This window comes from Neopelma chrysocephalum, unplaced genomic scaffold (assembly GCF_003984885.1).
Source record: "Neopelma chrysocephalum unplaced genomic scaffold, ASM398488v2 Primary Assembly neopelma1_60, whole genome shotgun sequence".
NCBI lineage: Eukaryota > Metazoa > Chordata > Aves > Passeriformes > Pipridae > Neopelma > Neopelma chrysocephalum.
This window is the reverse complement of record NW_020897715.1, coordinates 106,239-120,952: the sequence shown is the minus strand read 5'-3', so window position 1 is coordinate 120,952 and position 14,714 is coordinate 106,239. Positions and strand designations below refer to the sequence as shown.

At 40.2% G+C, this 14,714-nt stretch overlaps 1 protein-coding gene across 2 annotated transcripts in view; it reads left to right on the top strand.

Moving 5' to 3' along the window:
• Positions 1 to 4,181: 4,181 nt before the first annotated feature.
• The window catches only part of LOC113966623 (SAM domain-containing protein SAMSN-1-like), an 88,091-nt gene continuing 77,558 nt past the window's right edge, over positions 4,182 to 14,714 (top strand). For both annotated transcript variants that reach the window (XM_027681540.1, XM_027681539.1), the window contains exons 1-3: positions 4,182 to 4,299; positions 7,309 to 7,392; positions 7,920 to 8,056. In XM_027681540.1, coding sequence (XP_027537341.1) covers positions 8,033 to 8,056 — 24 coding nt within the window. In that variant the 5' untranslated portion in view covers positions 4,182 to 4,299; positions 7,309 to 7,392; positions 7,920 to 8,032. The remainder of the gene's footprint in view (positions 4,300 to 7,308; positions 7,393 to 7,919; positions 8,057 to 14,714) is intronic.

The following is a 14,714-nucleotide window of genomic DNA, read 5'->3' as shown; positions in this document are numbered from 1 at the left end:
TCAGAGTGTTAGAGAAAAGCTTTATTTGACACAACAGCGACTGTATCGTCTTTAATGTATAACTGACATGGATCACTGGTCTTCTCGGGTTGTATAAAAGAATTGCCTTTTTTTAATCAGAAAGATGGTTTTAATAAGCTCTTGAATCTCATTTAGAATTAGTGTGGTCAAAATGTGGTGCTTGTGCAGCAGAACTTATTTGGAATTATTTGTAAAAGAAGAGGCTGCAGGCAGCAGGTATACATCTAAATCAGCTAAGGACCCACGAGATATATGAAAACTGAATGGGGAATTTCTGAGTTCCTAATTTTGATTTTCTAAAAGGTGAGTCACACACAAACCTGATAAGAAAACTAAAACATGAGCCAGGAGCTAAAAAGTGTAATTGTTAGGCTTTATTTTTATTATTCTAGATACTGCTGCAGCATCACTGTTTGCCAGTGAGTTATTCCTGATTTGTTTGAAAGTGAGAGCACACACAGGGCCACAGAGTGTCGAGGTAGATTCCTGAGGACAGAAGCATATTTTTAATCTGATGTTGTGACTATAAATATAGGCAGATGCAAGTCAGAACTGGCTGGCTAGGAACCAGAACCACCCCAGAAAACTGCAAAAAAGATGATGGTATGGACAAATAGTACATTCTACTCAGAGGCTGTTCCTCAAGGTGCAGGGGTGGGAGGGGTGTGCTGTGAGAGCCAGTTGACTCTTTCTGTTTCACTTGGAGCCTGGTGCTGTCAGCAGCCATCTGACATCTGAGTATCTCTTGGAGGTAAGGAGGTGCTTGGGAATGGGAGTAGGTGCCTATGGCCACAGGCAGTGCGTGCAAGTTAGGATTGTCCTAGAATCATAGAATCACAGAGTGGTTTGGGTTGGAAGGGACCTTAAAGATCATCTCATTCCAACACCTCTCCATGGGCAGGGACACCTTCCACTAGACCAGGTTGCTCAGAGCTCCATCCGATGCTGAACACTTCCAGGTATGGAGCATCCATGACTTCCCTGGGCAAACTGTTCCATGGTCTTGCCATGCTCACAATAAAGAATTTCTTTCCAATATCTAATCTAAACCTATCCTTTTTCAGTTTAACACCATTCCCCCTTGTCCTACCACTGCATACCCTTGGAAAAAGTCCCTCTCTGGCTTTCTTGTTGACCCCTTTAGGTACAGGGAGGCTGCTATGAGGTCTCCTCAGAGCCCTCTCTTTTCCAGGCTGAACAACCAAGGTATTCCAACCCTCTGATCGCTGTGGCCTCCTCTGGACTCACTCCTTTTTATGTTCATCCTTTTTATTTTGGGGACCCCAGAGCTGGAGGCAGAACAGGTGGGGTCTCACCAGAGCAGAGCAGAGGGGCAGAATCCTCTCCCTCCCCTGCTGCCCACACTGCTTTGGATGCAGCACAGGATATGTTTGGCTTTCTGGGCTCCCAGTGCACATGGCCAGGTCATGTCCAGCCTCTCACCCACCAGCACCCACAAGACCCTCTCCTCAGGGCTGCTCTCAATCCATTCTCCACCCAGTCTGTCTTTGTGCTTGGGATTGCCCTGACCCAGGTGCAAGGACTTTGCACTTGGCCTTGCTGAACTTCATGAGGTTCACACAGACGCACCTCTCAAGCCTGTCAAGGTCCCTCTGGATGGCATCCCTTCGCACCAGTGTGTCCACTGCTCCACACAGCTTGGTGTTGTCAGCAAATTTGGTGAGAGTGAATTCAATTCCACTGTCCTGTCACTGACAAAGGTGTGTCCTCAGGCTGTATCCAGCATAGTGTATAAATTGCTAGAGGAACGCTGAATTAAATTGCCGGGAATGCTCAGATCGATAGATGGATTCCTTTTGGCTTCATTTAGCTTTGGATCACGCTCTCAAGGAAGAAATAGATGACTTAACCTGAATTCTCATAGGCAGAAGTGGAGAGGCAATCTTTCTTGCAGAGTGAATTGGAAAACCTCTGCTAGCCTTTGGAAATTCTGTTCTAAATGCTCACACAAGGCCTGGGTGGCTACAAACTTAGAAGGTAGCACTGATTGTTTGGGGCTGTTTCCAGCAGAGTGTGGTTAATAACACTGTCATCTTGATATTAAAAAAAAAGCCATCAAAGTAAAAGGGAAGTGGGGTGATGGGAAACTGAATGTTTGGAAAACAGGCTGGTTCTTTGAATTTCCCAATCCATTACATAACAGAAATGCATGAACTGTGTGATTAAGAATACTAAGTAGTAAGTACAGAAATCAATTCTGTTTAGTGAGGATTCAAATCCCCTTGAGGCTTTAAAATGTTTTTTAAAGTCTGAGGAGGTGGGGGGGTGACATCTTTTCTGTAAATGCATAGAATTACTAAGCACAGGGGATTTATTTAACCAGGAAACTTACATTACTGAGATTAGACATCTCGTTTTCAAGGTGCTCTGGGAAGATAATGACTCCTATACCCATAATTCACTGTAGACATCAGTTTTGTCTGATAATACATAAATTGACCTGATGATAGAAGTTAGCAGTTTTCACTCTAAATAGCAGTGTAGTGCTAGATAGCAATAAAGAATGTGTGAGCCTGATTCATTGAGTTTCAGTAAATTATAGAGCAGGGGATTTGGCCCTCCTGTTTAGGAAATAAACGTTTCCTCTCTAAAAAACGCAGTTTTTCCTTTGCTTAAAATATAAATGTTGTGGGGAAAAAAGAAATCAAAAAAAGTCTTTGGGACAAGGGAAAGAAAAATGTGATTATTTATCCTAAAAGGAATCTTAGCTTCAAGGCATAGCTGAATGTTATTATGAATCATATGGAAAGTACCATGGGCTTTTATGATGCTGTGTTTAAATGTGATCAGTTAGCAGGAGAAGGTGTGTGAAATTCTGATTGCAGAGATTTTGATGGGAATTTTGCCAGTGACTTTAATAGACTCAAAGCTTCTCTTGGATTCTGGAAATTATGAAAGCATCTCGCTTGCCTGTTTGAGTTAGAGAACATTGGCTCTTCTTGTCTTTATTTGCTTGATTTTCTGTGCTGAAGTAAATTTTATAGCTATTTTCATTGAGTAAGTTTAAAATAATCTCTAACTGAGCTGAACTCTGCTGAAAATCCTTGTTGCAGAGGTGTAAAAACTGCTGTGTTGAATTGATCACCGCTCCTGTAAAATTGCCTTTTCAAAGGAGAAACAGAATATTGCAATTTGGCAGGGGTGAGGAGGGTTGTGAAGCTTTTTCCTCACCAATTTTTAATTAGCTGCTGAATGTAAAAGGAGGAAATGAAGAAGCTGTCTTTAAATTGAAGGAGATTCTAAAAGGAAAAAAAAAATCAATATCGTTTAAGGAATCTGATTTTTAGTTGGTATTTCATGGGTCCTTTCCAAACTATTAAGTAGATGTAATTTAGAGCCACTGATTGGAACATCTGATTCAGGAATATCAAATGTTAGTAGCTCTGCCTTAGAGACACTGTCGTGTTTGTGGTCTGAAGTGGAGCTTTCTACCATTTAGAGAGTCTTCAGGGGATGTTCATGATAAAAAATGTTAAACTTCTCTTATAGGAGCAGTCTCCTGGGTTCAACTTGGTCATGGATTATAGATCAACAAGGAAAGCTTTCTGCACAGAAATGCTTTGTCATCTGCCTGTTGGAAGTGAACAGAAGGAGGTGAAATGATGCAGGGGTTTTACCCAGTGTGCCACCTACATGACTGCCTTCATGTGTTAGGGAATATGTGCTGTACTGAGTAGGCATTTGCTGAGAGTTCTTCTTTCCAAAGAAAATGGGAGAGCCAAGAGGAAGCCTCTGACCGACTTAACTTCTGAATCCCTCACTTTCCACCAGGATAGCCTGTGGATCATAGTAGCAATGCACCATGTTTACCTTGGAATGATGATAAAGTCATAATTCAGCCCTTTCTGTGGAGTGAATAGAGAAAAGTGACCACTTAGCATATGATTAGTTTTATGTTTAAAACTCATGCTATATCAGACAGTAGCACCGTTGCTCTTAGTTTTAAACCTGTCTGAAAACATTGAGAAGACAGATAAATGATGATCAGAAGAGAAGTAGTTGTACATTTTAACTAAGGATAGATGTGCTGTAAGAGGAATAAATGAAGGAGGAAGAAAATAGGAGTAAATATCAGTTCCAAATTTGCTGAAATGTGTCCAAGTTAACAACTACCAATACATTATTTTTCCTTTGTCCAGCAAACCAAATAAATCTGTGAATTACACAGTCCTGCTGATGAGTTCTTCCAGTGGCAGGTGAAGCTGCACGAGTAGAATGGCTGTCACTGCACTGCAAGACTGGAGGCAGGGCCCAATTGTGAGTACCTTCATCATGGCTCAACTTTACCAGCTTGTATGCCTTGTTAGATTATGGATTGCCACTTACTGTGAATACACAGCTGAAATCCAGTCTCCTGAAAAGGCCAAGGATGCCTAGAGATCTCAGCTGTGAAGTCCATTCATTGTGCAGGAATAGAAAACTCAACATATCAAAGACTTGATTTGTGAGGGTTTTTTTGGTTTGGTGTTTGTTTTTTTTTTTGGCAAGGGTGTAGAGCCCAAGCATGTAGAAATCACATAGCAGTGAAGAAAGAGCATTAAATGCTAAGGGTGGTTCAAGATTAGAGCTCGGAAATGAAGGTTCAAGTGTTTCCTGCTTGACGAAACTGATCCTCGTACCCTCATTATAATGTGGGTTTGCTGTTCTGTTATGCTACTGCTGCAGCAAATTTCTCTATTTATACCAGATAAAATGTACATAGATGTCACAACTCTGATGTTACCTTCAAATTTGGTCTACTTAGTTACTGGTTTTTAATTATATTCAAAGCTCAAATTCTTGACACAGATGGCTGTGATATCAAGTGGTGTTATAAATTCTTGCTGAGTATATTTATATTATTCATCCTGATAAACCAATCATAAGCTGTTGTTTCTTATTTTAATTATTATAGTAAGTGTTTCCTCACAGTTTGTAATTTATATGTTAGTCAAGGACTGGAACCTGCTGGATAATATCATCTATAGTTTACACCTATCAACAAACCTAACCCTTACAGAAGACTGTATTAGTGAATAGTAGATGTCTAAAATGTTACCATTTCATAAGAAGAGTCCTAACACTGACAGTACTCAAAAACATGTAATAAATTTGCATTCTTTAGTCTCAGGGTTTTAGTGGCTTGCGTCCAGAATATCTGCAACAGTGCTTTGGGATCCCCCTTGAAGTCTTCACTGAAAGCTGTTTCTTGTAAAGCCATTGGCCCAGCAGAATGGAAATCAGAGCGGGTTAAACTTCTGTTTCTCAAGCAGGATATTTGAACTGAACATTTTAAACCTGACTGGAATAACTTTCACCAAGTACTGTCACCATAATGCCTTCAGTACAGACACAGACAGAGCGCTAATACAGCTGGAATCAGAAGGATGAATGCACCAGGATGTAGAATGAGAGCAACTGAACGCTGGAGGTCTGCTTTTTGGAGAATAAAGGAAGTCAAATAAGCAATCTGGGCTGTGCACTCAGGAGACACATCCACAGACTCCAACCCAGGATGATTCCCAGCTTTAATCTCCAGCTCTGTATTTGTGAAAAACCTGCCTCTGGTTTTCACATTTTACTCCAGCGGAATCGTGCCTACCTTGTGAGATTTCGAGCCTGAGGTGATGAATTGCACCTGTCCAAATGCTGAAGCAGGAACAACTGAAACTAGAGTTGGCCCAATGCCTTAGAAAGTTTCCAGATGGGCATTTATCTCTCTTGTACAGCTCTGCACTTTTGCCTTCCTGCCATAGTTGCTTGCCATACGTGTGTATCTCTAACTGTGAATATAGACTTCTTTTTATATTTTGATTTTCTTCTTGAATTATTCTCTTTTCTGCACGTCTACATATATAAGCAAAATGAAAATTTAATAGCTCAGTGTAAGGTCTGAGCTTTCTTGGTCATTCTTACCTTGAGGATCTGTGGCATAAAATTAAGAAACTTCCCCCTAAAGGCTTTAAATATACATAGCCAAATCACCTCAAAAGCTGCAGTCTAAAATCAAGAGATTAAATTGATCTGAATGAAAGACACATTCTCCTGAGTTACTTGTTGTCATGTTACTAGCTCTTCAGTCTTTCTGGAGTTTTCCAGATAGATATTACTGTAAATAGGCATTAAAGGAAAAAAAAAAGTAATTCTCTGTAGCTGGGAAAGGGTGCTTTTGATCATTACTTTCACAGTACTTTGCACATGAGGTTTGTGCTCTTAGTTAAGATTTCCAGCTGGAGAACCTGAGGCACAGGAAGGATAGGAACTTACTCCCTCACAAGGAAACCAGCAAGTGAGCCATAAAGCAAATGCAAGCCCATCTGTGGCAAGCTAGGCCTCTCAAATGTCTATTTTTGTGTAATCACATTAGGGAAGTGTCACTAGGTGGTAATTGACAAAATCTGTTACTGTTTCTCAAGTTTATATGAGGAGTAAATGAGAAATCTCTCATTAATTTGCTTCTAAACTATAACATTTGTCACCAAGCTCTTCATAACCAACCCTACTTTTCTAATATGTGAAACCAACCTGAAATTAGAACTGAAAAGAAGGCCTGGGGAAAGCCTTCAAAAAGTCTTTTATATCATTCACAGCAAATTGGAAAAGTGCAAACCAAAGATCTTTTCCTTTTGAAATCTTGAATCTTATCTCTCCTCTGGTGTTTGTCGGTTTGTATGAGCCTTGTTTGGGTTTTGCTCAGAGAGGAAACTAACTTATGTTAAAATGTATTTATTCTGACAAAGTACAGACATTTCAATTTCACTGGGATGCAGATTCAACTAGAAAATTAATATAATGAACTGAAATAGTCAGAAGTATGAGTGATGAATGAGTTGCCTGTCATTTACAAATATGAAGCTCTGGGCTCAAAGAAAGGAAATTAAGATTTTGGTCACAAAATAACACTACCTTTCCATTTGTGGTGAACTTCAGCTTATTTTTTTGGTACCAACTGCTGCTTGTTCATGTAAGCAAATTTCATAATATTTGCATGAAAGCTGTAGGAAATTAATCGTGGTTTGGTAAGCAGTATTATTCCAAAACCAGTCTTATTTCAGGTATTTCATAATCTGAAAAAAATTGAGACTCACACTGCTTTTCAGCATTAGTTCTTTGTCAGACAGTTCCACTCCACAACAGGTGATGAAATTTTCCTAATTTATACCAGCTAGTGACATAGGCTACTGTTTTTCTTTACAACTGCTTATTCCTTTTTTGCCTGTCTGTATACATTATAATAACACTAGCCCATGGGTCAGCTTTGACCACTCCCAATCTTTTATTTTCCAGATTTGCCATGTTTTCAAACAGCAAAATTTTAGGTTTAGTCCTAATCTTCATCATCAAGCAGTCAACATGTCAGGCACCAGTTTGGTAACTATTCTTTAGTGCACAGGTCCAGAGTGTGAGGGTTTTGTATGGTTGTTTGGCTAGTTGTTGGGTTTTTTTAATGATTTGGTTGTGGCTCACAGATTTTGTTGTTTGGGGTTTTTTTCCCATGGTCCATAAGTAAGATACTTCCTTCTAAAATGTAGTCAATAATAATTACTGAATTTTGTAAATTAATTCATACGTATAGGAAACCAGCATTTCATGAGAATTTCAGTGTGTCTCGATAATCTGAGTAAGCTGAGAAGATTTGCCTTGGAGTTAGCTGTATGTTCTAGTGGTCTCAGACAGAAAGAGCTTTATTTCTGCTGAATGACAAACTTTAATGGAAACAATAGCCTGCAAAGAGAGCATTTTCTAAGTTCATGAAAATCATTCAGACCATGCTTATGTTTTGTGAGTAAACACTATTCTTTAATTCAGAAAGCAGTTTGTACTGGCCTGGGGAAGCCTGTCTCATTTGATAATGGGCTCTGAATCCAGTGGATTATTGCAGGGATTTTATCTTGCAGTAATCTCCAGGGGGAAACGTACAAACAGCTGGGAGAGCAAGAAGGAGCTGCATTGTGCGGCGGGAGTTTGTCGAGCGGAGTTTTAGGGTGCTGGAGTGGATCTCAATACCAACATGAATCTTTTCTGTTTTTCTCTGGTAAGTGCACACACACACGTTTTTATTTAGTGGATTACTGAGTTCATAAACTGAACTGGTGGGTGTGTTTCGATGGAACAGTGATGAAGGTTTTATATCACGAACTGTGCAAGGGTTGTATAACAACGACGAGTCTCTCTAGCCTAGACGAAGGAGTTTTTGTATGAGAAATTATACATAGCAAAATATGATTCAGTAAAAATATGATGCAAAGGATGTATAACAAATGTACCATGCACTATCTGTGACTATTGCAAAACCATGCAGATTTAGACATGAGGCATTTGATCCAAACACAGTGAAATGCCTCATATATAAGTTAAGATTACTAATAATATGTGTATGTTATAATTTGCTTTAGGCTAGGGGTTTGGGGTTTTTTTGAGATGATAGTATGTGTTTCCCTTCTTCAGTAGTTTGGGAGAACTACCAGAACTTTTGAAATAATATCTTTCTATTACCCAAGCATGAATAGATACTCATAAGGGCTTATTTAGTCATATGGTAATATTTGCTCACTGACAGAGGACTTAAGATCCTCTTTAGTTGGGGTTGTTTGGGGTTTTTTCACTTTCTCTCTTTTTTTTTTTTCTTTCCTTGCCCCAAGGCAACTGCTCAGAATGAACAGGTAAATCAGGATAGGAAATCCACAGAAACTGTTTCTGGTTTAAAAGCTTAACCATCTGCCAATACCAATGCCCAGTATTAGCAATGGTAATTAGCTGGGTATATTTGCTGTATTTACACAGCACAGTAGATCTGTTTGCCCATTTTTCATCTTTTGTCCAGATGTTTAGTGTATCTTCCCCATATGTTTAGAAAGAACAATAAAAATCAATATTCAAGCTGCACTAACACAAACTCAAATAGGGAAGCTGCTTTGTGTAAACCGTTGCTCCTGATTGCTAATGCTATCTTACTGCAGAGTACTGCTGTTTTCTAGATCATAAGGATTAAAAGCTGTTTTGTACTTAAAGTAAAATGCAGTGGTATTTCAGGATTCTGTGGCAAGAGTGACTCAGAAAAATAATTCCCTGGGAATTCAATGAAAATTTTGATCATAGTTTAATGTGAATGCCTGTGTATTTGTTCAAAGTTAACAATGGCTTCGTGGTACAATCTGTAACAGCTTGAAAATACTCATTTTTGAAGTTCTTTGGGAAAGAACTGTTCTACCAGTATTTCACTGTTCCATTGGAGCAGCTTCTTGGTTTCTATGTAATTCACTTTTAAAAGAGGTGTTGAGCCTTGTATCGGTTGAGAAATCAACGTTTAGGCAAAACGTCAGGTAGGTTGTGTGGGTGAGAGAAAGGCAACCCGGGTTTCTCTGGGAGAGGTGATGACTGCAGTAATAATGGATGGTTCAGACAAGTGAAAGCTGGTGCCATGATAGTTTCTGTAATGAAATAATTAGTTCTGTTTAAAGACTGCTGCTAAGAAGATAACCTCCGTTCCTTACAAGCTTTACATGGGAGCCATTCTGTCCGCTTTGGTAACCTTTTGCACACCCAGAAAAACACCTCACAAGTTATCGACATCTAAAGATAGTTTACAGGTCATTTATGTGTTTCAAAAAGTGAAGAGCCCTGTGCAGTCCTCCCTATGCATGTGATGCAGTGCAGTTGCTTTCTGTAATCAGATTGTCTAGCTTGGAAATGAGCTAGTGATCCAAGGATATACACTAGCCACTTTTACTCTGTTGACTTGTGACTTGAAAAGACAGGCTGAAAAGTGGTTGAAGTAGCAATATAAAGGTATTTTTCTATTCAAGTGAATCAAGTAAGAAATTATGCACAGCAACAACATAATTAGGATTTAAAGACAACTTTTAAAGATGCTAGAGGAGTCAGGTTCTTTAGTAGATACTAACAGCCACTGATGAATAGAAATCACAGCTGATTTACATCGAGTGAACATCTAGAGCAACTGCTAAACCTGAAACCATGGAAGAGAAATTTAGATTATTGACAGAACAAAAAGAGCTGTCCAAAAAATTAGTATTCTCATGCAAGTATTCTCATGCAGACTGACTGACAAGATTTCAGACTGCAAAGTGTGAGTTCTTGCATGTATATATCTGTGTACATATGCATATGTTGTTAAAAGATGTTGTTTTATGGATCAGAAAATAGATCTCTACCCTATAGTGATTGAAGTAATCTACAACCTGAGGGGAATTAAGGGAATATTCTGTTTAAAAACAGAGTATATCCAGGCTTCTGGCTCATCCAAAGTGGAGGAACACCAACGTAGTTAAAAGAACATCATTTCATGCTGTTGACTTTGACTCTCTGTGGGTTTGCTTTCCTACCTGTCCATAGAACTGAGGCAGTTTTATCAGGACAGACACAGTGTTATGGGCTAGTGTAGCAAGTAGTGACATGGAGGCTGAAGACACACGGTAGTCACAAGATGGTTGTAGGGGCTTTGGAGCCTGAACTGGACTCTGCCTTTCCCAAGGAGGCAGCCAGAAATTACTCCCCTCTGTCATCACCTGGGAGTTCTTTGATCTCCTAGTAGGAGTGTTCCAGCACAGCGTGTTTCCCCAGCAGTTCTTTGTGTCCTGAGTTGACTTCAAAATGATTTGGTTTCTCCACTGAGATTATTTTTTGCATCAGACTCATTGCCTTGGTCTCAGGGGATTTGCAGGCAAATTAGATTTGCCTTCAAAACCTTGTGTCCCTCTTCCATTTACAAAATAATCAAACGGATGAATGTCCCTTCTTTTGTAGATATATTATGTTAAAAGGTCAACCTTAGACCCTGAATTTGCAGTGTCTTTTCCATCTCATGGTACTTAGTGTGTCAGACAATTGAATCAGAACAATACTGTTTGTATTATGGGCAATATACAGAGAGGGGTCCAAATCAAGTACTGCTTCTGTATGAATTGCAAGGAATTATTTCACCAAACCATCTGTTTTGATACCCTGCCTAATAAATGGCAGAATCCTACAAATCTGAGAAATAAAAGCTATTATTGAATTACGAAGTCCTTTAGTTGAGGTAGAATATTTTTCTTACACTATTTTCCTGTATCGGGTCTCCAGTATCAAGGATATGCACACTGGGGTTAGCACCAATTCACCTGGAACATCGTCAGTTAAACCTATCCTACTGTTTCCTGACAGGGTGTACTTTTACTGGTTTGGTAGCATTTACTCCTGGAAGCTGCAGAAGTGCCTCCTTAGATGGGGCCATCTTTGACCACGGTTCTACACTTAGCCCAAATAACAGGCTTTGCAGATGTTTCTTTACAGAGGCTCCAGTTAATAAAGTACACACATTTGGAATGTGCCCCAGGACAAGTGCCTGTACCTGTTGTAGCAAACCCTCAAAAACAAGGTGGCTGCAGGCAACCTGCCTGTCAAGTATAGTTCTGATGGTGTTTTAACAACTGTGCCAAGGAATCATTTGGGTGTCTGTTAGTTGACGTAAGACAAGCGTGGGCCAGAGACTGTTCTGGCAGGGGGTACCAGTGCAGATGATCACACCTGATTCATTCTTGTCCATAATTTCATTTACTAAGAGAGATGCAGGAAAATGTATCTCTGTTTCAAAAAAATCCCAAACCCCATTATTTCAGTCAAGTTTCCGTAAGAAAGTGGATGTGAGGGGCATGAAAATCTTCCTTGCACAAGGCAATACTGAAAGACTAGGTCCTACCTACTTTGACAGTAAACAGTGGCATTAGTAATGGAACTAATGAAGACAGGGAAGTATTTCGGATACTTAGGAAGTGTCAACCTCTTGTATAGCAGAAATCCATGTAAGAAGGTCAGTAGAAAAAGGCTGTGATACTCCTAATCACAGTGTTGTTCAGATCAGTTATTCCAGCTGAGCACTTGTCTTAGGGTTTAAGCCAAATAAGATCACTTTCATTTGTCTATTTTTCTCCCATATGGTAGCTTTCTAACCACCACTTTTGCTAGTAAAATATAAAGTACTGAGGGAACGTCTAATTGTCTTAGTGATTTTCAGTAGCGTTGAACTAGTTATACGTTTTATTTTCATTGTTGGTGTAAAGATGTGGTGACAGCACAATGTAAAATGTGTTACATTTAATGCTATAAACTGAAAGTGGCCTTGGCACTAAAAGCTAATGTTTCTATGGTGCAAAATGCAGAGAGAATAAGTATTAATAAAAGTGATGTAGTGGATAAATTATGAACTAGTGGAGCCTCTATATGTTAAAGAAACCATAGAGTAAATAGAAAGATGCCAACGCTGCTATGGCTACTGGGACATGATGGTACTTAGAAATGGATGGGACTTAAAAATATGTGTTTTAACAAAGAAGAATTACCTGCATGTGGAAGGACTATCCTCTAAAGTGTAGTGTGAGCAGAAGAGATCCGAGGCGGTTGAACTTTGTAGTGCTTCCCATGTAATCATCTCCATATACTCCTTGTTCATTTTAGTTGGATTTCACCATACACAGGAGTCCACATTTAAACCTGATCTGGAGAATGGCCTGGCTGCATTACTAAATGCTCCTCTCCTCCTTACGATCAATCTAGTCTCTGCATGACAAGATGATAATAATATCATGCAAAGGGAAGAGCTACAGACAATTATTTTCTTCCACATCTGTCTCACATCCATGCTTTTCCTTGAACCTTGTCTTCAACCTCACTCTAACTCTTTCACCTGTCCTTGCACTCCCACTCCCATGCACATGATCTCTCTCCATTCCACACCCTCCCTGTTCCTTACACACAAGCTCCCTCTTTTGTGAGTTCTCTCTTTCTCCATTCTACTCCCTCTTCCCTCTACTTCTCCTCTACTCTATCCCCCTCATTCTTTTTGCTTCTTCTTCTTTCCCTTTCTCATATCTCATATCTCATCTCATATCTCATATCTCTAACATGCACACATGCACTTCCTCTCTCAGATGCACACATGCACTTCCTCATGTGCACTCGCTCTTTATCGCACTTGATCATGCTTTTCCTTGCCCACTTGTGCTCTCACCCCCTCTCTTATACCACTGCACTCTTTTTATGCCCTTGTACCCTTTCTCATGGCCATGCCCCCATTTCTGCAACATTACCCTTTTTCTCTTGGTGTGGCACCCTTTCTTGCAATGTTGTTCTTGCTGTTTTGTGTTCTTGTGCTCACTTTCCCACATCACCTCCATTTCCTAAATATTCTGGTTTATCAGTGCGCTCTGCTTCCCTCTCAATCTCTCTCATTCATGCTCAGTCACTGTCCACCTTGCTCTTTTCCCTCTTTCCTTCTCTTACACCCTCTTTCCCTTCCTCTTTTCCTGCTCTTTTGCAATTCATCATTTTGTTTCTTTCCCTCTCTCTCCTCCTATTATCTTCTCCTCTTTTGTCTCCTCCTCTATCTCTCCTTTTATATCACACTCTAATCTGCTCACTCTTTAGCTCATTTTCATGTATTCGTGTTATTTTTTTATGCCCTTCCCTGTTCTAGCAACCTTGCTCTTTCTTTCATATTTGCTTTCCCTTATTTCTTGGACGCTCTTTTTCTTGTGCCCTCACACCCATCCTTTCTTATGTGCATTCTTTGTCATGAAAGCTTTCTGTCTCATTCTTGAGAGCTTCCTTTCTTGGGAGACCTCTTCCCCCTGCATTCCCCTCCCCAAGCAATTGCTCTTTTTCTCTTTCTTGTCCTTGTTCTTTCTTTCAGCCTGTTCTCTTTCTCATGTCCCTACTCCAACAACCTCCCATTCTCCTGACCCCACCCTTTTCTTGTGACCTCACACCCTTTCTATCAACCTCATCCTTGTTTCTTCTCATTCTGTCACACCCACTTTTTCATGCGTGCTTTCCCTTTTTCTGCCATGTTCTCTCTTGGTTTCTGGTGCGGTTCCTCTCCCAGTCTCTTTTTGAGCTTTAGCTCCATGCCCTGTTCTGTCTCCCTGTATTTCCACCTCTTCCCCTTCATTCTTCTTCAGTCTTGCTGTCTTTCAGACACTACCTCTTCCTTTCCAGCTCACACACTCAAACTCTTTCTTGCACACTTGCACTTTCTCACATTATCTCTCTTTCCTGTGCCCTCACACACACACCCCTCTCTTATTGTGCCTGTTCTTTCTCGCACATGGTCACTTTTTCTTGTGTTCTTTCTCATGTGCACTCGTGCTTTCCCATGTGCTCCACTTCTTGCATGCATTCTCATTCTCCCATAAATTCTTTGTGCACATCCCACTCCCTGTGCCCTCCCTCTTTCGCATGGACTTGCGTTTTTTTTGTGCATGCTTGCTTTTTCTTATGTGCCCACCCTTTCTTGCAGCCTTGAGCTCCATCTTTCTCACACAAGATTTCTCTTTCTTGCTTCAGCTCTTTCTCACACTCTCCGTTTCTCAAGCACTAATTCTCACATGCTCCCCAGTATGCTCTTTCTCCCTTTCTCTTTCATTGTTTCTCCTCTTATCTTTCCCCATCTCCTGCCTCTCTTATCCTCACTCTTTGCCTCCCTTTCTCTCTTTTCTCTTTCTGTCTTCTTTTACTTTCCTTTCTTACCTTTTTTCTCTCCCTCCACTCTCTCCTTTCACTCTTCCTTGCCCTCTCTTTTCTCTCCCTTTTTATCTCTCTCATGCTCCCTTTCACATGAGCTCTCCTTTATGCTTCTGTCTCTTAATTAAATGCTCTCTTCACAAGAGTCCTGTGTTATTCCCTGTGGAGGGAGA